The 25,107-nt window shown below is 51.8% G+C and overlaps 1 protein-coding gene across 7 annotated transcripts in view; it reads right to left on the bottom strand.

The window, feature by feature from the left end:
* CUX1 (cut like homeobox 1) overlaps positions 1-25,107 on the bottom strand; it is a 354,242-nt gene that overhangs the window by 111,265 nt on the left and 217,870 nt on the right. For all 7 annotated transcript variants that reach the window (XM_059155149.1, XM_059155150.1, XM_059155147.1 and 4 more), the window contains exon 8: positions 23,822-23,888. In XM_059155149.1, coding sequence (XP_059011132.1) covers positions 23,822-23,888 — 67 coding nt within the window. The remainder of the gene's footprint in view (positions 1-23,821; positions 23,889-25,107) is intronic.

The raw sequence follows: 25,107 nt of genomic DNA, 5'->3' as shown, positions 1-25,107 counted from the left end.
CGGATTCGGGGACATTTGGTCTACATCCCAGAGGGCAGAGGAGTTTGCGGGCCTGAGGGAGGACCTTCCAGACAGAAGAAAGAATCACAACGCGGTGGGTGCCCGTTCGAGCCTGGAACAGCTTCTCGGTTGTTCTCTTGGGCTTTGGAGTGTCCTGTGCCCTTGTGTGCCCATGACGGGGCTGCGTCCTCCTGCCTTTTCCTGTCTCTCAGTTCTTTCTCTTGGAGGATGGCAGTGACCAGCACTCCCAGAAGCACATGACAAAGTAAGGTGGCAGCGGGGATCCCTGCCTGGCGTCTTGACCGCCAGGACATGCAGTCATGTTGCTCATTTCGGACTTTAAATAGATGTGTTTTGTTTTGTTAGTGAAATATCCAACTGTTCCTATTTTATTAAGACTTTTTAATAAAAGATGGATATTGATTTCATTAAGTACCTTTTAAAAAAGCATTTATGGAGCAAATTAAAAGGTCTTTCTCCTGTGACTCGCTAAATCGGCAAATTACACTAACTGTTATTTGCCTGTTTGGTTGTGGTTAGTGTGCTCCCGAATTCTGTGTGCTGACATTTTATTTAGTATTTTTTTTTTATAAATACTTTTATATGAGATTGGCTTTCAGGTTCTTTTGTCTTATCTTTGCCATTTGAAGTCATATGACATACTCTGAAAGCATTTCCCTCTCTCTGTAGACAAAGCAAGCTATTAGAGATTTGACGATGCTGCCCTTTTTTTTTTTTTTAAAGGTTTTATTTTCAAGTAGTCTCTATACCCAACATGGGGCTTGAACTCATGACCCTGAGATCAAGGCTTGCCTGCTCTACCGACTGAACCGGCCAGTCGCTCTGACGGCATTGCTCTTAGAATACCCAAGCTCGGACTCTCTCTGTGCAGTGTGCACGAGGCTGCTGGGCATGTGAGCCCTGAGACGTCTCCACCTGCTGTCCCCCTCCCCTGGCCCGCACTGGCCTGGCCACCACCTCTCTGGGAGGGCCCGGTCAGGCCACGGACTAGCCCTTCCTTCCACTGCATTCCCTGGCGGTTTGTGGTCAAGCCCAGTCTGCAGGCCACCAGTCCGCTATGTTCGGAGCCGTGGATTCCAGGAGCTTCTTTTGGGCTTGCTTCCTCCCAGGAAGGCCTGAACACCCCTCATGCCCTTGAGGGCCCAGACCCTGCAGGGAGCAGAGGCTCAACAGCAGATTACAGAACCGCCTCCCATAAATACCTCGGCTCCTTCTCCAGACTTCAGGCCATCAAGGCTTCAAAACAAACAAGCCTGAGAAAGGCCCCGCTTCCCCATCGGAGCCACTGGGCTTGGGGAGGACTCTGCTCCTGGCGGATTTTTCTTTTTTTTTAAGATTTTATTTATTTATTTGACAGAGAGAGAGAGAGATCACAAGTAGGCAGAGAGGCAGGCAGAGAGAGGGGAGGAAGCAGGCTCCCCACTGAGCAGTGAGCCTGATACGGGGCTTGATCCCAGGACCCTGGGATCATGACCTGAGCTGAAGGCAGAGGCTTTACCCCACTGAACCACCCAGGTGCCCCCTGGCGGATGTTTTTTAAAGCCGTTAGAAACAGGCATCCCGTGTAAATGTCCTCCTGATGCTCAATCAGTTAATGCTCTCGTGGCTTCTTCAGTCCTGTTCCTGGGAAATCTGCTTGGCCACAGGGTTGTCCCCTCTGCTGGGGTCCCTACAGGTGGCTGTTGTCACTAGTCACCGTCCACGGCTCAGCTCTGGTGGCTGTCCTCTGAAAAGCCTCCCAGCAGCCCTGCTCTGCTCTGTCCACTCATTTTTGCACTTATTCTGGTCTCCAAGTATCTTATTCATATATTGATCACTCACTCGCTCACTGCTGTAATCTCAGAGAACACAGCAGGGGCATGCTAGATATTGGCCGGCTACATATGCAAATACGCGACATCTGCGTGCTATGGAAAATCCACTCTGCACCTGACAAGCAACCGTTCGTGGGCTGGTGTTTTATTTTACTTTTATTTTTTAAAAAAGATTTTATTTATTTGAGAGAGAGAGAGAGCGCGCACGAGTAGGGGGAAGGGCAGAGGGAGAAGCAGCCTCCCCGCTGAGCGGGGAGCCCGACACAGGGCTTGATCCCAGGACCCTGAGATCATGACTGGAGCAGAAGGCAGATGCTCAACCGACAGAGCCACCCAGGCGCATGGGCTGGTATTTTAAAGAACAGAGGGCGTAGGGGTATTTTGCCAAACTGCACACATGACTTTAAAGGAAAGAGTGTGTAAGTTGCTGTAAGGGCCTATTTAGCCAGAGGGATTCCATCTTGGGTTAAACAGCGATTTTGCTGTTTATGCAGTAAAACTTAAACTGACCCTGCCCCACCTCAGGAACTTATTTAAAAACAAGTCCCGGGAACCAGTCCCAGGTAACAAAGCCCAAATACAAGAGTGGGTCAGGCCAGGTGGAGACATCCAATGTGGGGGGGGGGCGCATACTGTCTCCCTAGTTACCAAGAAGTATGGGCCCTGCCCTTTGGATGCCTTTTGGGTGCCAATTCTGACCAAGGTGATAGGCTAATTCAAATATCTACTAGGGTAAATTGTAATTCAATTGGTCACTTATGTGTGACCTAACATGACTGTGCAGCTTTCTCTGTGTGTTACAGTTTCATTGGCCACCTGTGCGTGGCCAGGCCCAACCACATGGCCTTTGCCCTTAAAAGCTAGTCTGTGAAGCAGAGAAAGGTCACCCTCTCTGTAAGAAGCACGACCCCCAACGTTCGGTCTGATTCTTGATGCTTGGCGCGAAATAAAGCTTTGCTTGACCTTCGCTTTGTATCAGTCTCGCTCCTTTAATCACAGACCCATTATTGGGGGACCTTTCAGTTGCTTTTGCAGATTTAAGTTTCTTGCCACTTTTCATAGCCTTTGAAAAAGGGGAGAATGATCTCCTTGGAGAAAAATGTATGTCAAGATCTGGAATTAGGCTCTGTTTTGTGCACTGGACCGTGAGCTCCCCGGGACGGGGCCAGTCAGCCTGGCTCCCAGCGTTTCCCTGTGCCTGACACAAAGCTGGGCACAAACTGGGACTCGGCAGAAAGCGGGGAAGGGTCTTCTGGACAACCCTGTTGCGTATGACCAGACCTATCTCTCGTGTTCTACCCGAGCTGAGCTAGTTCTGCCCTGGCAGGAGTGGAGGGCAGGGGTGAAGCCACTAGGCTCCCTTCCAAGCCTCCGATCAAACAGGTCACTCCCTCCCGTCAAATCAAGGGCCCAGGCAGAGAGGACTGTGGTGCTTAACCTCCAGGCCAAACGTTCCGGAAATCGTGGGTTTTCTTCTTATTGCAAATGAAATCGTGTTCAGACAGTGAAATGGCCAGAACGTCACCTCTGCCTGCTCAGAAATTAACCACAATTGGTTTGTTTTTCTGATCATTCTATCTCAGCTTAAATGATACAACAAGTAACAAAATCAATTGCAGTTACGTCTCCGCTTGTCAATCCCAATGGGAAGAAAACTTCCCTCCTGGCTCCACTGTTTAGCTGACTCGGTTTCGTCCTTGTTTAGGTTAATCTGTGGCTAGCTGACCGATGAAATGGTCTTCTCCGGCCTGCACGAGGCTCAGCATTGGGCCGAGCTAACAGGACAGCTCCAAGCAGCCCGTCCCTCGCCAGGGTCTGACCCTCCGTGTGATCACAAACAGCCTGTGACTGTCACTCAGGCTTCAGTCATCTCTGGGCAGGGACACGGGACAGCTGTGGCTGACAATCAGATTATGAGATTGCATAATTCATTCTGTTTTGGCTACTGAGACCATCCAAAGCCTCTTGGGATAAGTGTCTGGATGGAAGTTTGGGGGGCTTCTTGCCATTTCTCTAGCGTTCTAGCACGGATGCTCTCAGAGCAGCAAGGAGCAGGCTGGATGGAGATTTCTCTCCTTAAACCAAGTGCCGGGGGCCCCTGGGAGGATGGAGGTCCTGGAGGTGAAATTAGGGAAGATTGTGGTCTGGAAAAGCAAACGAGCGTGGCCTGTGGAGCAAAGAGGCTCAAATTCTTCCCCACTGCCTTAAATGTTTGACCTTGGGCTGACTCGTGAGCTGGACAGCCATCTGCGCCGCAGGAATAATGCAGCCTTTCTCAAGGAAATTGGCACAGGATAAAGTAAGAGCATTGCTGGGGTGAAAAAGGGCGTTGCAGACCAGGACTCACGCACATAACGGTTCTTACTGTCACGCGTGAAAACCAGGATCTTTCTCTTCTGCCCAGGGCTGATTTTCAATACCCGAGAACATTACAAAGATACGCAACACCACCTAAAGGGTGGCTTTTGCCCAGAATTTCCAGTCGGAATCTGATCGAGCTTCTAGGTTCAACAACACACCTACAGGAATTAGAACACGGGACAGAAGAACACGCTCAACCACTTCCGGGGATGCTGTCAGCGAAACCCGGACTGTGGGAAACTCTTCAGGACAAATGAGCCAATTTCTTACGCAAACAAACTGCCAGGAAAGGAAGAAGAAGGGGGGTGTCCAGAAAATGAATGAGGCATACCAACCAATCCCAAAGTCTGGATTTTATCTGAATTCTGAGCCCAGCAAACTAAAAAAATTAAGCCATCTATGACTGGGGGTAACCAGAAATGTAAGAAATAAAGTCATTATGAAATTAGTTTTTGATCTGATGCAAGTATTGCATAGAAGGAGAGTCTTTACATGAGGTCAACCTGCTAAAACATTTAGAGGTGAAGGGAAAGGATTCTGGAAGAGCCTAAGGATAAAACGGGGTGGGGGTGGGGACAGGCACGACAGGCGCCCCCTAATGGGGAGATCTGGAACTGCACCCAGGCACCTCGGGGTCCCGTCATCTACTGTGTGTTGGAAATTTAGCACAAAAAGTAAACTGAAAAAAGCATAAATAAGAAAAGCTACGACCCTCACAGCAGTTTTGTATCCTTCCAACACCAGGCGTGGACTAGTGAAGCTTGTAGGAGGTCGACCCTGCCACCCGTTTGTGCAGGAACGAGAAGCAGAGCAGGCGGGCGGCTGCCGTTGAGCCCCAGAACCCCCAGCAGTGGGGGGGCCTCTGTGCCGATGTCCAGCTCCACCCGGACGCCACACTTTGCGGGCTTGTGTGAAGTCAATTAACTCCCCAGAATCTCAATTTACTTGCTCAGCAAAGGGGAGAAAAAAAATGCACACGAAAAGCTCATCTCCGTAAGATAAACATGGATGGAAAGTCATACGTGAATATTTTTCTTTGATCCAGAGAAAGGCTGCTGCGACCAGAGAACGGGAGGAAAATGAACTCCAGACGGGACACCCAGGTCCTGCGCGCGCCCCCTCACCGCTTGCATTGTGTCTGTGCCCCCCCGGGGAGCCAGATGGCCAGGACGAGGGACCTTCCAGCAGAGATCTCCACCAGCAGCCTGCGGACCCAGACTGCTGCCTGCTCACTTTTCGTCTTTAAAGCGATGTTAGGGAGGGGCCGCCGTTCGTGCCATTTTTCATGCATGCATTTAAGTGTCTCCTGAACGCATTCAGTGTAGGCTCTGTCAGCACATCCTTCCAGAGGCTGGAGCCCTGCTTCCCCAGTCTGAGCCCTGGCTCTTCCAGAACCCCCTTTCAGATTGTTTCTCTTTCCCTGTTTGCTTACCCCGCAGCCCTGCCTACAGCTGACAGGCGCTGGCCCAGCTACCGGCCCGAGGCTCGAGAGAATGCCTCTGATTCCGCCGGGCCCTGCCGCTGCTGCTCGCCGGCTCCAGGAGTGAGCAGGACACGCTTTGCTGCTGGGAGCCACAGGCCTACAGGAGGAAACCGCTCAGATTTCACAGGTGGGGAAACTGAGGCCCGGGGGCAGAGTAGTGACGGAAGGGGCTCATGGTCCCAGGGAGCAGCAGGCCCAAGGCGGGAGCCCTCCTTCTCGTCCCCAGCATAAAGAACCCTAATTTACCCCCCTTCTCCCCTAAGTACTACTTGGTAGGATATGTTAAGAGGAGGCTTGGTGGCAGAGAAGCTAAAGCTAAGAATAAAAACAGTTCTCGTTGCACAGCTACGACTCTCAGCTGCTCCTCCCTCCTCTCCTCCAAGCCCACGGTCAAGGCGACGGGCCCCAACCTTGAGCGCCCTGCACGTGAGCCAGCCCGAGGTGGCCTCCGCCCCCAGGGCTAGGAGGCGAAACTGGAGAACAAGGCAGAGGGGCCCAGCACCCCTCAGGAAAGACAGCATCCTTCCTCTTCCTCTCGCTGGCACCAAACGTCTGCATTTCGGCCACGTAAGTGCCTTTTTTAGGGCAACTTGAAAATGAATAATTCAGCGGTTCCTATTCTACTTGTGAAGTGTTAGACAAACAATCCAGACGGGGCCAGACTTGCTGGCCCCACGAAGACCGTCCGTTCCCTTCGTTCTGACATCATCGGATTTGGCCATGAATCTTTAAGAACACCCTCCATCCTGTCTAATCACTAAAATACCACAAAGGAAGTTCACAATACTTAGACACCCGGGCGGGGGTGGGGGCGGGGAATAGAAAGGTTAATTGCACATAAAGTTTTCCCTCGTAGCCAAGCAAACAGTGCATCAGTCCCAGTGATACGGAACTCTTTAAAAACCCTACGTATGGAATGTCTTAGTCACTCCAGGCTACCGTAGTTGAGCTTTTTTTCTTTTTTTAATTTTAAAGATTTATTTCTGTATTTTAGAGATTGGGGGGAGGGGCAGAGGGAGAGAGAGTCTTAAGCAGACTTAGGACTGAGCATGGAGCCGCACGTGGGGCTCGATCTCATGACCCTGAGATCATGACCTGAGCAGAAGCCCAGAGTCCTTTGCTTCAGACACCCCCCACAATGGAGCTTTTAAAATTCAAATCCAAGGCCTAAAAGTATCTTCCCCGCAGAACTCCCCTTGAACTCCCCTCATCTACCCTAAGTGCCTCAGGGATTCTGTGTTTTGTGTTAAGGCCACTTTTGAATATTTTGGGAGGTCGAGGTGATGACAAATTTTTTTTTTTTTTGAGGTGATGACAATTTTAAATTAAACAAAAAACCTTCCCGGTTTTATTAGAGAATTCATTTGGGAAGGGATTCTTAGTGGACAAGCCAAACCCTCTTTCACACGTCAGGGCTGGAGAGCCACAGCTGATGGCATCTCGAGGCCCTGCCTCAGGAGGACATGTACAGCCCACAGCCGCCTTACCGCTCGGCTACGCCTGTGATCACTGATCACAGTAATTCTGGACAGAAAACTGAATGTAGTCACTTTTCAAACAAGGTAGGGCCCCCCCAGGTTTAACCTGTAGGAGAAAGACCCCGAACACCCAGGGGATCAATTTCTGAGATCAGTAAAAGTTAAACAATGCATCCGATCCTCTCCTGCCTCTCTGCCTACTTGTGATCTCTGTCAAATAAATAAGTAAAATCCTAAAAAAAAGGAAAAAGAAAAAAGAACTTTCCAGACATAAGGCACAGTAAATGATAAAGCACAACAAGCTTGAACTTGTCTTAAATCCTGAGGCAGGAAAATCTATAAAACAGGTAATATAAAAACGTACAGAGATGCAATATATAGAATATAATCCTATTATAAAACCCACTACAGAGCTCGGAGAGCAGGGCACAGGGAACGGGTTCTAGCACATGGAATTGGAAAAGCAGGTCACGGTTGAACTTGAATGGGGGAAGCGCTAGATTGGCCGCCGTGAACAGGACAGACACTCAGAACCCAGAGGCTCCTTTATTCTCCGCACAGAAATAAGAGAGACGCTCCTTTCAAGAACAGGAACAAAAGAAGAAGATCGGATGTCCTGGTTGTTGCGAAAGGGCGCAAATGCACTATTTGCGGGCGATACAGTCACATGCTCACCAAATCCAAGGGGTTCACTGCAGCAAATGAGTGGAGATAACCCATGAGTTCAGCAAAGCCTCAAGTTTTTTGGTAAGGACATAAAAAGAAAAAAGAAAAAAAAAAAAGATACAACTCCCATGTGCCAGTAATAAATATCCAGAAAACAGAAGATCTATCTTACCTACAACAGGGATATAAATATTAAACACATGGGAATTAAAAGAACACGGCATGAATTCCTTTTCTAGAAAATCGAATTATAAAGTGCTAGTGGCAAAGGAAGTTAATGATGACATTTCTTACTTGCAGTTGCATTGAAGAGAAATAAATTATAAATTCTCCCAAGCTGATTAATAAAACTTGGTGAAGTGACAAGTTGTGTGCCAAAAAATTAGGGGATGAGAATACCAAAGGTCCCCCCCACCAATGATCTATCGATCGATCTATGGATCAATCTGTTTAGAGTGGGGAGAGGTGGAGGGAGAAAAAGCAGAGCCTATGACGAGCGTGGAGCCTGATGCAGGGCTCGATCCCATGACCCTGAGATCATGACCTGAGCTGAGACCAAGAGTCAGATGCTCAACCAGGCACCCACACTGGAGTTTTTTTTAAAACCAAAAAAAAAAAAAAAAATCCCAACAAGAGCAAAGTGGGTGTGCAAAATACCCAAATGGAAAACAGAGACATGAGCAAACCCCCGTGGTACTTATTAGAACAGAAAGTTGATCAACAGAACGGCATTCCGGACAGGAATCCAGATGTATATGTAGATATTTATGTCGGATTTTTCCAGTGTTCGACACCAGCGGAAGGGATCGTCAGCCGCTGTGGGACGAACTGGATATTCAGACGAGGAATAACAGACAGACACATACTCTACCTCATATGCCAGAAGGAATTCCAAACAGGCTGAAGTTAAATCATAAAACAATACTAAGAAAATGGATTGGAAAAGGAAAGGCCATCTTCCGCGACTGAAACTGCATTGAAAATAACTTGTGATACATTTGATGGCATCTGTCTCCTATAAACTAGATAGAATACCTCTGCACAAGGAAATCACTAGAACGTAAATGAAAAGAAAATCACTTAAAAATGTGAGTAATTAAAATCCAAAATATGTGTAGAAATTACTACCCTGTTTCCACCCTAACCATGTTCTTGGGATGTAAGGAAACACACAGGGTAGAGAGACAGGAAAATACTGAGTTTTGTGCTAACGTGAGGTCCCACCTCGATGGCAGTGAGATGGTGAAAATCATTGCAGCCTGCCCCTTATCTTCTGGATTTGCCACAGAAGTTCTGAGACAAGCAGTGTTTCTTCTCCAGGCCAGACTGGAGTTCTGGGCTTACACCCCTGGAATTTGGGCTGGGGTTGGGGGAGCAGAAAGCTGAGCTGTTCTTGCAAAACGGTCCATCCCTCTGCAAAGCAACAAGCTAAGAAGTCTTAAGACAGTCTCTCTTTTGCCCTATGATCTCTCTTTCTGATAAACAGTTTTGGGGATTATTTTTCTGAACAAAAATTCATCACGAACAACCCAAATAACCCAGGCGCTCACCAAGCAAGAGTGGTAAGAACAGTTACATAAACCCTAATTCATTGTGAGAAGAAAATACAATTTTGCCACCAAAATGACAAATCAGCAGATGAGCAGGTGTTACAGGAACCTACAAGTGATGTAAGACAAAAGGACAAAGGACAGTATACAAAGCAGAAAGTCCTGAGCTCGTCCGTCTGTGTCACCAATGTGCGTGCGTGGCTATGTGATGCGTGTACCCACTGCCATGGGCATCTGAGATATGTAGACGTGTCTGTTCTCGAAACTGGCTACGGAGAGATAAAACATGGCTCAGATCTCATTTTTCTATTGAGATGGCTAATTACTGAACTGTGAACAACGGAGCCAGGCCCGGTGGAGGGTCACGAAGCCCTCTTGGTAGCGGCTAGCTTTGCTACAGGAGCCGGAGCACAGGGCGTCAGACACGTTCGCAGGGATGGCAGCAGCACCCATCACCTGGCCCCTGGCAATGCGACCACTGAACACTTTATGCCTATTAACCCCTGGGAGCTCGCGTGGAGGCAGACACAGTCACAGAACATGAAACCCAGGCCAGTGGGAGGCTAACTGGACTCGCCCGGGGGCTCACTGTTTGCGGCAAGTGGACCCGGGTGAGCCCCCAGATCTGTCCCCTGTGCCAGGAGGCTCAGCCTCCTCTCCATAGGGTCTGCGGGGTACACTTAACTAAGCTTGCAGGAGAGAAGTACGGGCTGCTTTAAAGATACACACATTCATGAAGACGGTTCCAAAGTGCTATTTCGTCTGTCGGAGTGATGGACTCTAAGCTGGACAGAGATGGGGCTGAACACGGGCTGTGCCTTCGGAGGGAGGGAGGTGCCTGATGGCTTCAAGGCCACTTTGGATCCACTGATGTGAAGGCTCCAGAAGGAATAAACAGGTACTCATTGAACAGGAGATTCAAAAGTCAGAAAGTGGGACGGTGAAAAGGCACCTGCCGGCCCCAGATCCCCTCCGAGAGCCGGTGTCTGCATTGACAACACGCGGCGCGGGTTTAACGCTCAAAGTTCAGAGTCCTATGCTTCCTGCTCAAGTACATGATTCGGACGACATCTCTCCGCAGCAGCACGTAAGGAGCTTCTGCATCCGTTGAGTCACAGCAGACTCGCTTAGCGATCACCCTGCATGAGAACTCCAGAAGGCCAGAAGCAGAAGAGCTCAGGTCGCCGTGAACCAGCCCTGCCCCTCGGAGCCCCTCGGAGTCCCTCGCACCGCTCTGGTGCCACCAGGACCCTGGGGCATTTGCAGGCCACCGAGCAGACTCTGCCAGGCTTGACCCAGCAACCTGGCTGCATGTCCTAATTATGCATTAGAAAACCCCTCATTCGGTACTTTTACACCTGGTATTGGGACACCCTGGGGAGAAGTCCAAAGGGTTGCCAGACACTGCACAGCAGAGCCCACGGGGCTGACCGTGAGAGCGCCAGCTACAGCTACACGCACGCGCGTGCCTACCACCCCTCCCCTCCCCTCCCCTGAGTGGGCTCTCGAGATAGGCTGATATCCCAAGGATCTTGTTCATTAGAACTTCTGGTGAGGGGCAGACACAGTGACTGTCAGAGTACCAAGGTCAAGGACATGAGATGATGCAGGGAGGTGTCTGCTCACCCCCGTGCACTAGCTCGAGGATTATCCAAACACTGACGGACACCCCGGTCAGGCACCGTCACAGACTCTCAGAACCCATGCGTGAGCCCTTGAGGAGCTCCTGGGCTGGTATGACAGACGGGACTGTCACACACCAAGTCTGACACAACGCGGCCCCGTGGAGGTATGCATGCGCTCGAGCACTGGACGCAGACGAGGTGCTCCAGAAGGGCCATTGGAGTCCTGTCCCTTGTCCTTATTTGGGCAATTCTGTCTTCAAACCAAGTATCAGCCAAATGAAACCACAGCGCCTAGATCAGTTTTCTGAAGGGTGGTCGCCGGACCCCCACCCCGGGTAAGTAATCTCCGAGTAAGTGTCCACGGCAGAGTCAGCGCCTGTGGGTGGAGCCCATGCTCCGGGCTTTTGCCTTTCATTTGCGACCGAGGCACCCTGCTGTCCCCGACCATCCGTGGCAGCCAGCGAGGCTCTCTCCCCGCCTTGCCCGTTCCTTCCCTTGCTTTAATTTTCTTGGTAGCACATGACACCTGACTCTACCTACACGTTCATCACCTGGCCATCTGCTCTCTGCTCAGTGGTGGCCTCTAGAGCAGGGACCAAGAACATCTGTGAGCGCTGAGCGGGCGCTGTTCTGGGCACTGGGGACACAGTGGCAAAGGGACCCGGATTGTAAGGAGAGAGCGATCAGCCGAGAGAGAGTCAGAAGGAGGAGAGGAAAGTGGGAAAGTTTGGTTTTGCCGTGAAGCTTGTGATATCCGTTACGGGCGGGTCGGGGCCAGAAACATCAGTGTGGGAGCCATCAGAATACAGATGGGATTTAAAGTGAACCTCCCAGGGTCAGGATGATCAAGTGCAAAGACGGGAGTCCTGAGGCCCATGCCTGAGCCCGAGCCCAGCACCCAGGATGCACTCAGCAGATAATGACTGAACAGACGAAGCTTCAAAATAACCCTGGCACGGGGGAAGGGGCACTGCCTCCCTTTTTGTGGAAGGAGAAATGTCCCTTAGCTTAGACAGAAAATGCTTTCACCCCTTCCCCTCGTTAGGAAAATGAGCTGCAGATTTCCTGATGCTCGTTCTTTTATGGTGACGGAGCTTCGCGCCCCATGTTAGGCCGACAGCATATGCTGCGGACTGTTACAGGCTTGGCCCCTCCGACAGCCTGAATCCCCGCGTTGCTTCTTCCCACGGGGGTCTAGGCATGTGGGGGGCAGACCCTGAGGGGCAAACAAGCATCCTCCATCCCCAGAGGAAGGGTCCATCCACACAGCTGGCACTGCTGCATCTGTGGAATTGGGACGCTACTCGCCCCTGCCCTAGGCCCAACTGTTTCACACCTGGAAGAGGGGGGTTTCGTGACAGCCGCACGGACTATCACTAAAACCTCCCGTAGTGGGGGACAGCACTATGCAAAGTCCTGGGGTAAAAAAGGGGTAGGGTCTAGTTGGGGCCCTCGAGACGCTGCTGGTCTGTGACGGATGCTGAACCTTCCCTGAGCCGTGGTCCACAGTCTGGTGGGGACTATGGACCTCTTTCTAGAAAAAGGTTTTCAATATCCAAGTTTACTATGGGAAATAATCATTCTGATGTGCGGTTATTACGGTACCTAAAAAAAAAAAAACAAAAAAAAAAAAACACCACTCAAATTTATGATGTAGTAACAAACATTCTTCGTTATCTGTGCAAGGAATAACGAATCTGAGGGTATTTACAACCATTTTAACGTGATGCAAGATCCACTTGCAACCGAGCCTCAAGATTCTTATTCCGGTCTGGTGACTTCACGTGCAAAGGAAGGAAAAGCTACTGCACAGTCAGATGTCAGTAGAAAATAAAGATGTATGTTTTCTGGATCCAGATTCATGATCCCCGCCCCACCCCGCATTCCCTCCGTGGAAAGAGAGGGACCAGAGCCTCCGCTCACGTGTCCGCGCGGGCACAGGCACGGGCCGGAGAGGCGGGAGCTGCTGCGGAAGGAAGCTGGGAACTCTGAGCCTGGTGAGCCTGGGAAGGGCCCGCGACCCCCCGAAGGCAGGTGGGGAGCTGGAGCTGGTGTGAAATGAGGCTGTGAAGTATTTGGGGGGGGGGGGCGCGCTCATGAAGCGGCTCAGGGTTGGGACTGTGAGGATTTTTCAGTGGAAGCAAGACAGAGCCACGGAGAGACTTTAAGGAGGAAGGATTTTAACAGGATCAGATTTATATTTCGGGAAGACACTTTGGGCAGACAGACACTTGGAGGATGGATTAGTCCAGGGAAGAAACTGGCGGCAGGGAGATCCGCCGGGAAGACAGTGAATTTTGGGGCCGAGAGATGAAAAGAGCCAAATTATTACAGTAAGAAGTGAGGGATACGGAAGGTCTCGAGGAGGTGGAATTAATACGGATTAGGGCAGCAGGAGGTGAGAGTCGGGAAGAACCCTCCGTTCTCTGGAATAAAGGCAGACCGTGCTTGCCTGGGGTGGGGAGGACGTGCGAGGGAACAGTCCGTGGGGAAGAGGGGAGTCACGGAGGATGGTGAGTTCGCTTGAGTTTGCGACACCCACGGCAGAACTGTCTAGAAAGGAGGCGGAGCTGAAAATACAGAGCTTCCCACCGTGGGCCTCATGCTTCTAGAGATCTTCCCCACCTCCACATCAAAGAAGGAGCCCCCGAAAATTTCTCCTCGTGTTTTCATGCTTTCATTTTTTACATTTAAAGGATTTTAAACATTGAGACTTGGTGTTGCTGGGGCTCAGCTCTCTCTTATCTTCCCCACGGCCAATTATTCTGGTGCCACTTATGAGAAGCGCCATCCTTCTGACTTACTTAAACTCACGCAGTTTTTATAGACAGCTTCTTCTCAATTTTTTCCCCCTTAATTTTTTTTTTTTTTTAAGATTTTATTTATTTATTTGTCAGAGATAGAGCGCGAGCGAAAGCGAGCACAGGCAGACAGAGTGGAAGGCAGAGTCAGAGGGAGAAGCAGGCTCCCCGTGGAGCAAGGAGCCCGATGTGGGACTCGATCCCAGGACGCTGGGATCATGACCTGAGCCGAAGGCAGCTGCTTAACCAACTGAGCCACCCAGGCGTCCCTTTTCCCCCTTAATTTAAAAGCCTTCACTAATATACAGAGCTACCAGCAGGGAGAGAGAGAAAGAGAAAATAAAAAAGACAATCAACCATAGGCCTACACACAGAATTGACCACTTGACGTAAGTGGTCGATTCTTCGTGACTGATGACAACTTCTAGATTTCTAATTATGCTTGAGTTTCCCACGAAAAACATGGGAGCATCTGGTGGCCTTTTTGTTGGGTAAATCCTGAAAACTGTACAGCCATCTTCTGGCTAGAAGAGGGTGCAGAAGCACGTTCGCGTGGGAACAGGCCGTCTTGGAAAAGATAAATGAAAAGGTACAAATGTATGTATGCTGTCCAATAAAATTTTGAGACTATGCTGCTTTGGTGCTCCAGGCTATGCTGAGAACATCCCAAACATTGCAGGACTGAAAAAATTTCTTTTTTTCCTCCCGACTCCTTTAGGTTTACCTTTAGGGAAACAAGAGGGTGCACGTGTGGTCATCGGGGGGTTAAGCCTCCCTGGTGCCGATGCCCCGAGTCTTCGCTTGTTCATCAGGGTATTAAATCTGAAAGCTCAGGAGAGCAATGCAGCCGGGCTGCCAGAGTGAGGCTATAAAGTTCTGCATTAAAAATTCATATCACAGGCTCGCCTCGGAACTCGGCTCTGGCTGAAGGGGGAGCGGGCGGGGAAATATGAGACACCCCACTGTCTTTCTGGCAATTGGAGACATTCCTCAACAAACAGCACCTCAGGAAGGGAATGAAAGGCCAAACAAGCCGTGAAGGAAATCAATGAGTTCAATTATCTAGCTCGCTCTCGCTTTCCTGGAGGAAACTTTTCATTCTTAAGGCTGGTTCCAAAAAGTTTTTTTTTTTTTTTTTTTTAAACGCTATCCCAGAATAAGAGCCGCAGACATCCTTGCTGGTGCCCAGATGTTTGGCAGCTCTCTTAATGTGTTTTACAACAGTCCAGAGAGCCCCAAATTCTCCAAGCCACACGGGGTGAGACCTCTCCTGGAGTCTGAGAGTCGCCTCGATGTGACCCTCCAGAGGTTAGGGCATTAACAGGTGTACAACGCTAGGCACTTGGAGCTTTCTGCTTCCCGCCCAGTAGCACCCAAGTGGTAAGTGGTCAGGATTTCTAATTCCGAGCCCTCAGGACGAGGACTCCCCCAGCTGCAGCGTGCCGACGTGGACAAAGAAGCCTGGTGGCATAGACATCCTGATTTTCCCAAGGTCACCACGGGAGAGGGTGAGGGGTGGCTGGGGCCCACTCGCTGAGGGTCCGCTTGGGGCATTCCTCCACCTCGCTGTTGAGGACACCACGTCCTGAGGACAGAAACTGGGTGCCCTGCCCACGGTTACTCGTCTCACTGGGTCAGCAATCAAGCCTCATGGTGACCCTTAGAGCGGGGCTCTCCCCCTTATGCTCCCACTGTCCCCCACGTCTGGGTCGGTGGCTTCCCTGCAGGCCAATCTACAGAGAGGCTGTGCAGGTCCTGCTGGCGGACAAGATCGGAGATTCAGCTTCTGGGAAGCAGCTGTGGGGTAATGCTAAGAGCCCAAGAAGGGGGCGGGCTCTTCGATGCTGCCCACAGCCGTGCAGCCCGGTCCCATCCTTCTACTAACGAGGACACGGCTACTGTGAGGGAGGGGACTTCGTCAGGCCCCACCTGTGACAGAGTTGGGGCCCGACCCAGGATTTCCTGACTCTAGGCCTAGTGCCTTCCACCGTCCCCCAACTAGAGGAGGCTGTGACGTCTATCACGTCTATCTGGTAGTGAGGCGAGGGATGCTGGGGCCCTTGGAGCATTCTGGGGTCCAGGCTCTCCCGGTCTGATGACGCTACAGGGAAGCCACTTGAAAACCCCGCAGCCACTAGTGGGACAGTGGCATGAAAAGACGGCACGAAAGGAGTTTTCTAGTTTTCACCTGTGAGGTAATGACAGCAGTGTAGAGCTGGGCTCCCAAACAAGAGGGCAACCGAGGAGTAACTGACCCCACAGCACACCTGTCCGATGGAGCGCTGGACAGCACCCATCAGGTTTCCGAAGGGAAGTTACCGACAGCAAAGAAACAGTTACACCTCAAGTAAGACAACAACAACAAGCAAACCAGCCACACCAGCAGCCTAGAAATGAAATCTGACGCAATCTATACGACACAACAGCAACAAAGCACCGTCTAGAAAAAACACTGGAGGGACTGGGCCAGGATGTTACTGACGGTTCTCTCTGTGTGGTAACGAGCGATGACCTGTTTTCTAAAACTGTTTAGAATTTTCTACATTTGGTGTAACACACACGGAGGACTCCTGTAATGAAAAATACTAAGTATCCCACAAAGGGGACTCTCTTCGCTGATCGGGGGGTGTGCTGCGGTAAGGTCAGTCGCGCCAGCCCTCCTGCCTCCCTTCCAAAGGGCCCTGGGCCGGTCGGTGCACCTCCCGTCACATTCCCCTTAGCCACCTGGGAAGCACGGGAGGAGATGGGCCGCCTCCTGGTGACCGGTGCTGTCCTGGGCCTCAGCAGTAGCTGGGGACTCCTGTGCAGAGGCAGAAACGCATGGCTTTTGGAGGAATTCCCCGGGGAGGGCCCGAGGCGGTGCGCAGTTCCAGGCAGGGCCTCCACAAGCCTTCCTGCCTAAAGCACTTCAAAGGTTCAGATGGCTCCTGCTTTCCTCTTAGAGGTCATCAGCTTCCTTTGGGAGTCTCCCAGGGAGTAAACAATGTCACCGGTCAGGGTCCAGGCCGCTCGCTACAGAGACCCCACCCGGCTGTCGTTAAGGCAAAGGCTCACGCTGACTGACGAGGTCACCCATGAGCGTGGGGACGTGCACACGGTGTGCGGACAGGACAAGCCCTCTCCGGAGGCAGTTCCGCTGGTGTCTGTCACCACCGAGCGGGTGGCAGGAACACTCGCAGTACGTCCTGGACGTAGGCAGGCACAGGTCACGATGTCCGTCCGACAGGTCTCTAGAGGCACTGGGACGGCTGTGCTCGCCATCAGCCTCCTTCTCCGTTTCCTTGAGCTGCAGACTGTGAGGTTCCCAAGCTTTACCTTGATCCCAAAATGAGGGAAACCTCAAGGGTCTCTATAAACACGACATTTTTATAAAAGCATGCCAAGCCCTGGCGACAGTCAAGGACTAATGCTTTTCTCTCTAATACCCTCTTCAAGGATGCCGGAGGAGCAGGGTTACTCTCTCTCTACCCACAAGCTCGTTTGTACACACACCCCGCCCAGCATCGCGTAGGCACATGGGTACGTGGGTGTTTCAGCATTCGGAGCGGGGCACGCGAGCCCGTGCGCAGATGGCATCGGGAACGTCCCCGCCCCCTTCATTCTGCAGTCCCCGCACTTGACACCGGGCCTGACATTTTAACTCAGGCTTCTAGTGAGCGTGGCTGAAAGGGGGGAGGCGTAGAGACCCCGGTCTCCTGCCAATGCTGGGTAAACGTCCAGACACATCTGGAGTCCATGGGACGGGTGAAGGATCCTCGGCACTCAGAGGAAATTCGACGTGGACTTGGAAAGACGAAACAATCCCCTTCTTCCCACACAGTGCCTTGGGCTGGGAAGAGCCTGGCTCTGGGCTGTGCTGCTTAGAGACGCTGCTGTTGCTGGAGAGGCCGAGGAGAGCCCTCTGGGGCTCACCCAGGCGTCGGATTTTAGGTGTGAGGTGAAATGCTGATACAGGGATGGAGAATCCTAGGATTCTACAAAATGCATGTCACGCTCTTTGGGAGCTAAAGCCACAGAGCGGGGAAAGCCCCCTCTTCTCCCCTCAAAGTCCTTAGCTGTTCCCCGCAAGCGTCATCTGACCGCCTCTAGGTTGAAGGGACAGCAGGTTCTTTATTCAAGCCCAGCCCCTTGAAACCATCAAAGTGGCTGTCTCTCTATTTTTAGGGAAATTAATCTAACCAGGATAATTACAGCAACTCATACTGGAAATTGATGACTCATCAAAAAGACAGGAAATAGAAAATGTTCCGCTCTTAAAGGTACAGCCGAGAGACTCCATTTCAGGAGACCAGCGCCAGTGTTGTCAAGTTCAACGGCGATGCACAGGCATCCAGCGGGATCGTCAGAACAGCTGTGCGGTTCTCGGGCTCCGCCGCCTGCGCTCTACCGGGCCCCCTTCCACAAGTCCTTCACGGGGAGGTGTCAAAATAAATAAATAGAGGAGCAACCAGTCTGCCAGGGCTGACAGGAGGGGGCCGGAGGGAGAGCGAAGGCTTGAGGGGCTCCACAGCGACCTCTGGCCTGGCTGGCCCTCCCACAGGTGACACCGCTCTCTTCAAGGCGGTCACGCGTCACCACCTCAGGGTGTGCAGGGCGCTGGATTTCGGGGCCAGGCCAGAAACCTCCGGGGACTAGTCCCCAGTGACCCGCGCTCGCAGAGGGTGTCCACCCCACCGCCAGTCTCCAGCAGGTGGTCTGCACGTAGCCCCACCTGCGCATCGGGTCTCCAGCTGCCGGTCCCCTCCCCTTGTCAGAGCGCCTCTCGGGGCCCACGCGCCCCACTGCTGGGCATTTCCGCCCTCAACGACGTGGGGCACATACAGGCCCCCTGCCCCGGCAATTCCCACAGAGCCCTAAGCCAGGCTCACTTCTCAGAGCGCACGGTGTCCTGTGAGAAGGCACTGGTTCCCTACGTGCTCGAAAGAAAATACTCTAAAATTAACCTGAGCGAAGTTGTTCACAAATGTCCCTTTTTGTAACACACGATGGAAGTCGGCGTGTATACAATGCAGGGCTTTCTCAGAAGTACAGAGGAAAGGACTAGAACATGAACAACCTTAAGAAATATGAATTCTTCTGGCAGGAAAGGCTCGGGAGGTGCAAATTCTCCTAAGACTCACATTAGCTGTAAAACACAGAGCATTTCAGTACAATTCGGTATTTTCTTCCACGGGAGGCTCAGACACACAGGCCACAATCGAGAGGAACGCAGTGAACGGACTGTATGTGTTGTAACGGAAGCTCTTTCTGTGCCAGGATTCCGGGGACCCAGCAAAGACGGGGCCGTGGACGGGAGGAGAAATTCCTGCACTTCGGCCCAGGATGCTAGTCGGGGAGACAACGCTCCCCTCCCGCAGGGTGCGGTGCCGACCAGCCGCGAACCCAGGCGGCTGGCTGTGGAAGGTGAGGGCCAGGCTCTCTCCGGGGCCAGGTGCCACGTGCCCCGAAGCAGCTGTCCACCTCCACGGGCATCCTGGGACCTGTTTACCTACTAAAATCCACACCCCTCTGCTTGGCTGACCTGTGCAGGTTGAAGTCAATCGGGTTGCTAACTTTCCATCTGCTAATGCAAGTGGGAAGATCGGGACCCGGGGTGCCCCTCTCGGGGCAAAAGAAAAAAAAAAGAAAAAAAAAAGGAAAAAAAAAAAGAAGAAAAGAAGAAAAGAAAAAAGAAAGGAAAAGGGTGTGTGTGGGGGGAAGCAGAGACATAATTCATTTATTTAACCCAGAAACGGTTATACTCTGCAACCCTGCAATCCTCTTACACAACTGTTTTGGCAAACCCCCCTATGTTCCAACAAATATTAAACTGTGCTTGCCACTTGTCTAAGGAATCTTGCATTAATAAACATGAAGAAGAACACTTTTACCTCCCACTCTCAATGACGGGACAAAACAAAGACCAGCTGTATTCATCAATGGGTCCTTGTTCTGCACATAAAGGCTAATTACATTTTGCTTCAAGCCTCCGCGTGGAAAACTTCCCCGCTGCAAGTCGGCCTGCGCTGTCCCAGCTGACGCGGGGTGGTGACTGCTCACAATAAACCGGGCTCTTAGACCGGCCTCGGGGCCTTCGACCTGTGGGCTGCTTTCCCAAGTGCGGGGGACATCTCCCAGCGACAGAGAGGCGAGGGCAACATGGGCTCTTGGAAGCCCCTGGGGAGCCCACCTTCCCCAAGGTCTGCTGATCAGAAGCACATACCAGGCCCCACTCTGCTGATCACGGAAGACGGAACGGTCACTATTGGCCATGCTAAGGGCCGCCCGCACCCCCTCCCCGACTCTGCACCACGCCACTGTGCGTGTCCGCCGTTGGGTAAGGAAAGTGGGAGTGGTGGTCAGCGAGTGCCCCCACGGCCACGGGAGAGGCCCGGACCCCCGCCCTGTGAGCAGGGAAGCCTTCTCTGAAACCAATGCTGGACCCTGCCACCCCATCCCCCTTTTGTGATTTAAGAATTCCCTACTCTCGTAGAGAGAGCAAAGAAATGGTTTAGAAATGTTTTAAGACCATTTGTGAGAAGGTTTGCCCTCGGTGGGCTTCTACTCGTACGTATTCACGAGAAGACGTCTAGTCTACTAAGAGACACGTACGGTGGGCCCGAGGCGGATGGCAGAGCGACAAACCTTCCCCATAAAATAAAGGGGGAGAGGGATGCGAGGTGGGAGGCTCCACACACAGGCGCTCTCCCAGGCCGATGGACTCCCCACAAAGCTACAACAGAGTCGTGAGGACTGACTCAGTCCATTCTCCACATTTTTTGTGGATTACTTACTCTGGGAAGCATGTACAGTAAGTTTGGCCCTAGGCTGCCTTTTGTTAGCAGTCAGTCCACTTCCAACTTGGGAAATGCCCAACCCCTATGCGGGCCTGAGTCCACTGTCCTTCCCCGGCTCCCAACACACTCGGCACCCGCCCTGCCCCATCCCCATGTCTGGCACGTCTGGCGGGTGAGCCCGGCGGCCCCGTGTTCTCGCACACCCGCACTCCTTTGCCTCGAGCAGCCCCTCACCCGAACTCATCTTTCAACCACAAACCACATGTCACCTCCTTCAGGAAGGCTTCTCTGATTACCCTTTCCTTTTGCTCCAGCTGGCTGAGCCTCCCCTAGAGGCTGCCCACTGGCTGCTGCTGAGTTCGGCCACGGGAGTTCTAGCAGTGGGAAGCGCGGAGGGTAAGGGCAGGGGTCACTCTTCGCCCCAAAGGCCACAGGTCCTCGCAAGCCTCAGTGTGGTACATCCCGGCCAGTCCTGGCTCAAGCTGCCACATTCCCTCTGTGGCATCCCTGCTGCCAGCCCCTCGCTGGAGTGCGCAGTCTTGGGGACACCCTGGCAGCACACACGCTGTGCCAGCTGACGGCCCCCCTACCACAGCAGTGATCACACTGGATTCCAACGGCTTGTCTCCCCGAAGCTTCTACCTTGGGATTTTCAGGACCGAGCACAGGGCCAGGCTCAGAGGGGGCCCTCTAGGAATGTCGGCTGTGCTGAAGAGTGGCTCTGTTCTGAGTCGTGACCCTCCTGAGTTAGGCTTGTTCTTGCCAAGCACACGCAGGCGCGCCGCACCCCTGCCTCCCTGCTCCTCTAGGGGGAGGGCAAGCAACTCCCGGCTCTGATCCTGGAAGGTGACGCGCCCCGAGCGCCCATGGCCCTGGAAAGCAGTCTGTGACGATAGCCGGTCCCGAAGCAGAACATTCTGTTAGAATAAGCAACTCTCATACATTCTGCTTCTATTTCCACTTACTGGAGTTTAGCGAACATAAGCAAGTCACCCAGGGGTTTTCATTTCATTGGATTTTTGGGGGAAAAATCTTTTTGGCCTTAGGACACACTGAAATGATGAGAAACAATCTGGAAATATTTCTCACTGAGCCCACACCAGTGACCGCCACTGCCCATCAGATGCCAGTAGAGTTGTAGGAGTTGAGGGGAGGTCTGGGGCCTCTGGGGCCCCCCTGGTGACCTTGCTGGTTCAGGGGACCCAAGATTTAATTCTTACCTGTAACAGGACAGAGCCGGCTTCTCTGTCCAGCCCAGGAGTCAGTGTGTCTATAATCCGTAACTAGAAAAACACTCAAGACTGAAAATTATCTCTATCATCTTAAGAGGCGGTCACCTGGGAGCAGGGCCCTGACCGGTGGCCGTGCTGTCCTCCCCCAGCGTCAGCCTGGCCTCTAGCGAGGTCAGAGAGGGTGGGGACAGAGGAGGAGAGACCCTGACCCCCTGGGCTGTCTCCCGGCAGCTCCCCAGCCGCCAGATTCCCCACCCAGCGCGGATGGAAACCTGGGGGCGGGGAGCGTGTCAGCCCTTTCTACATGGCTCTTTTGGGCTAAGTCGCTTCCCCAACGCCTAAGACAAACCATTCAATGGACACAAATTTTCTCTGTGGCTTCTCTAGAAGCCCAATAAAGAAAGGATGAGTCTAACCCAGGGACCAGTACTTAGCACTCAAGTGACAAGTAGCATTATTTGCTGTCATTTCTGAATGGCTTCGGTAGAGGCCGGATGTCTCCAGGCTGCTTCTCTTCCCTAAGCAGGTGCATGTCTGCGGCTAACGGCACCTCCTCTCCGGCACGCCCCAGGAGGACAGGGCAGGAGGCACCAGCTTCTGGAAGCTGAGCCTCTTAAAACATTCTCAGAGTAGCGGCTCTCAAAGTAATTTCTGATTGAGACTCCCCGAAAGAACTGCATTTTACACGGCAACCCAATAACCGTACTTTTGTGTTTTTAGATTTCTACACACAATGAACACGAAAGTGTCACAAAACAATACTCGACTTTACCCTGTGCCAGGAGCCGGGATACTGACTACTCCGCTCTGTTTTTCTGTTTTCCATTCTTTTTTATTGCTCAACCCGCTGGTTGCCGCTCACTACACTGACTTTGTCCCTGACACCCAGTTTGAGAAACACTGGCTTAGAGGGGCTCAGAGACGGGCTGCACAACTTTTGAAGGGAGCAACAGAGCAAGCTTTGGTTAATTATAGAAATGCAAGACATATCTATGTCTTCTAGAAAGAAATGTGGGTTACAAAAACAAAATAATAAACCTTGTTGGGGGGAAAAAAAGAAGGAATTTACCAAGAAAGACAATGACTATTCTTAGTAGAATAAAATCCAGGAAGAAATAATAGAAAAATAAGGGTGCCAGGCTGGCAGAATAGGGGGCCAGATACCAACGCCCCCCCACCCGCCCCGGGCAGTGATGCCCGCACAGGCACAGCAGGAGCACAGCGGGGCACCCTTCTTACTGGCACAGGCAGCCTGGGGGGCATGGGCTTCTGGGGGACACTGGGGGAGGCTCCCAGGACAGGAGGTGGCTCAACTTCTTGTCTGGTGGCCCTTCCTGTCTGGACTTTGACAGGGGAGACTGGGGAGGGACAACTGCTGCTGCTTTGTCATCTCTCTTGATTTCTGTCACTACTGTTCCTTCTTTTCTGGTGTTCTGCACGTGGGTGGAGTGTGCCCGTGCTGCCCCAGATCACGGATTTCCTTCTGGCAAGAGCCTCGTGTGACACACGCCCACCCCCAACAGATGCAGGCCCTGTGTGTCCATACATGGATGTGTCCGTACATGGATGCCCAGTGTGACGCGAGTAAATACATCTGTGTGGGAGCCAAGGTCGCAGACACAGGGAAAAGGGGACATCATCTGCACAGACCCAGCTCCCCCAAGGGTCCCATGTGTCCCCTCTTCTGTAAGATGCCCTGTTCCCAAACTTTCTTAGAAAAAAGCACATGCTGATGAGGCTTCCTAATAATTAAGGACACAAGTTCCAGTGTTCGACGATCTCCAGAGCTTACTGTCACACCACGGTCATTAGATTGACGCGAGCAGCTCATGGTGGTGCTGCTGTTGTCCCCACGGTAGCCCTGAGGCTGAGCGCCTCCTAAATCCCATACCGTTTTGTGAAAGCCAACAGACAGGAGGGCAAAGTGGGGTGGCGGGGTGTCTTCCATGGATTAACAAAGCTGGGGACACCTGACCGAAAGCATGCAGACGGTGGAAGCCAGGCAGAGACTTACTTGGCGGTAATTTCTTCATCGTATTTGGTTTTCAGGTCAAATAATTCTGTTCGAGTTTTTTCCAGGGCTGCAAAGCAGAGGACATAAAACCTTAATATAAGACACCAGTCGTTCGGATTAGATCAGAAAAGGTGAAGTAGGGGCGCCTGGGTGGCTCAGTCGGTTACGCCTCTGACTCGGTTTCGGCTTAGGTCACGATCTCAGGGTCACGAGATCGAGCCCTGCGCTGGGCTCTGCACTGAGCGCGGAGCCTGTTCAAGAGTCTCTCTCTCTTCCTCTGCCCCTCCCCCCGCCAAAGAAAAAGAAAGAAAGACAAAGGACACAAGCGGTGTATACGCATCCGAGGGGTCCAGGATAACGGAAGTGCACAGAAGGGGCCCGAATCCCCTTCCCTTCCGCCTCCTCTTAGCCACGCCCCTCCTCGGAGGTGATTCCTGTTATTGGTTCAGTGTGTAGATTCCCTGCTTTTACATATATTTTATTATTTAAAAAATGCTCTCATACACAGTTACATATATATATATTTTTTTCTTCCCCTCCCGACCCTGCACAGATAGGATGATCCAAATACTTTCTGAGACTTGCTCTTTTCCTTGAGCAGAACTGCATGGAAAGCTCTCCGTATGGGGACACAGGCAGTAACAGCAAGCTCTTGCACGAAGCCGGCCAAATGCTGGGCACCTGAGGACCCTCAGGAGCCAAGGTCCTGGGGTAAGGAGCCGAGACATGCTGGAAAGACAAAAGCCAGCGGGCTGGCTCCCCAGGAGGCAACTTACGTTCCCAGCAATACCAGGAGTGTGACTATTTTCTTATACTCTCACCAACACTGCATATTATCAATTAAAGAAAATTCTTCTGACAGTATGATAGGCAAAACAATCTTTCCCCTGATTTAATGAGCATCCTCTTGCCTGTTAAGAATTGTTAATATTTTTTCATGCATGTACCGGCCACGTGCGTGTCCCCCCTCAGACCACCTGTTTGCATCTCTGGCCCCTCGTTCTACTGGACCGTTTATCTCTTTGTATGGATTTCCTAGTGAGTTTTTAAGGTGTCTTGAGATCTTGGGGGGTCTCATTCACGTGTCTGGAAATGTGCTGTGGTTATGTTCTCACACTCTGGCATGAGGTACTCCCTCGGATTATGAGGTCTTCTGATGTTTTCCCCCCCACGTTCAAATTAAGTATATGACGCAGTTTCCCTTTCAGGGGAAGAAAAGAAAGAGAAAGAGAAAGAGAAAGAGAAAGAGAAAGAGAAAGAGAAAGAGAAAGGAGGAGAAGAAAAAA

Source organism: Mustela lutreola, chromosome 17 (genome assembly GCF_030435805.1).
Source record: "Mustela lutreola isolate mMusLut2 chromosome 17, mMusLut2.pri, whole genome shotgun sequence".
NCBI lineage: Eukaryota > Metazoa > Chordata > Mammalia > Carnivora > Mustelidae > Mustela > Mustela lutreola.
Note: the sequence above shows the minus strand (reverse complement) of the source record. Positions and strands in the feature narration are given on the sequence as shown.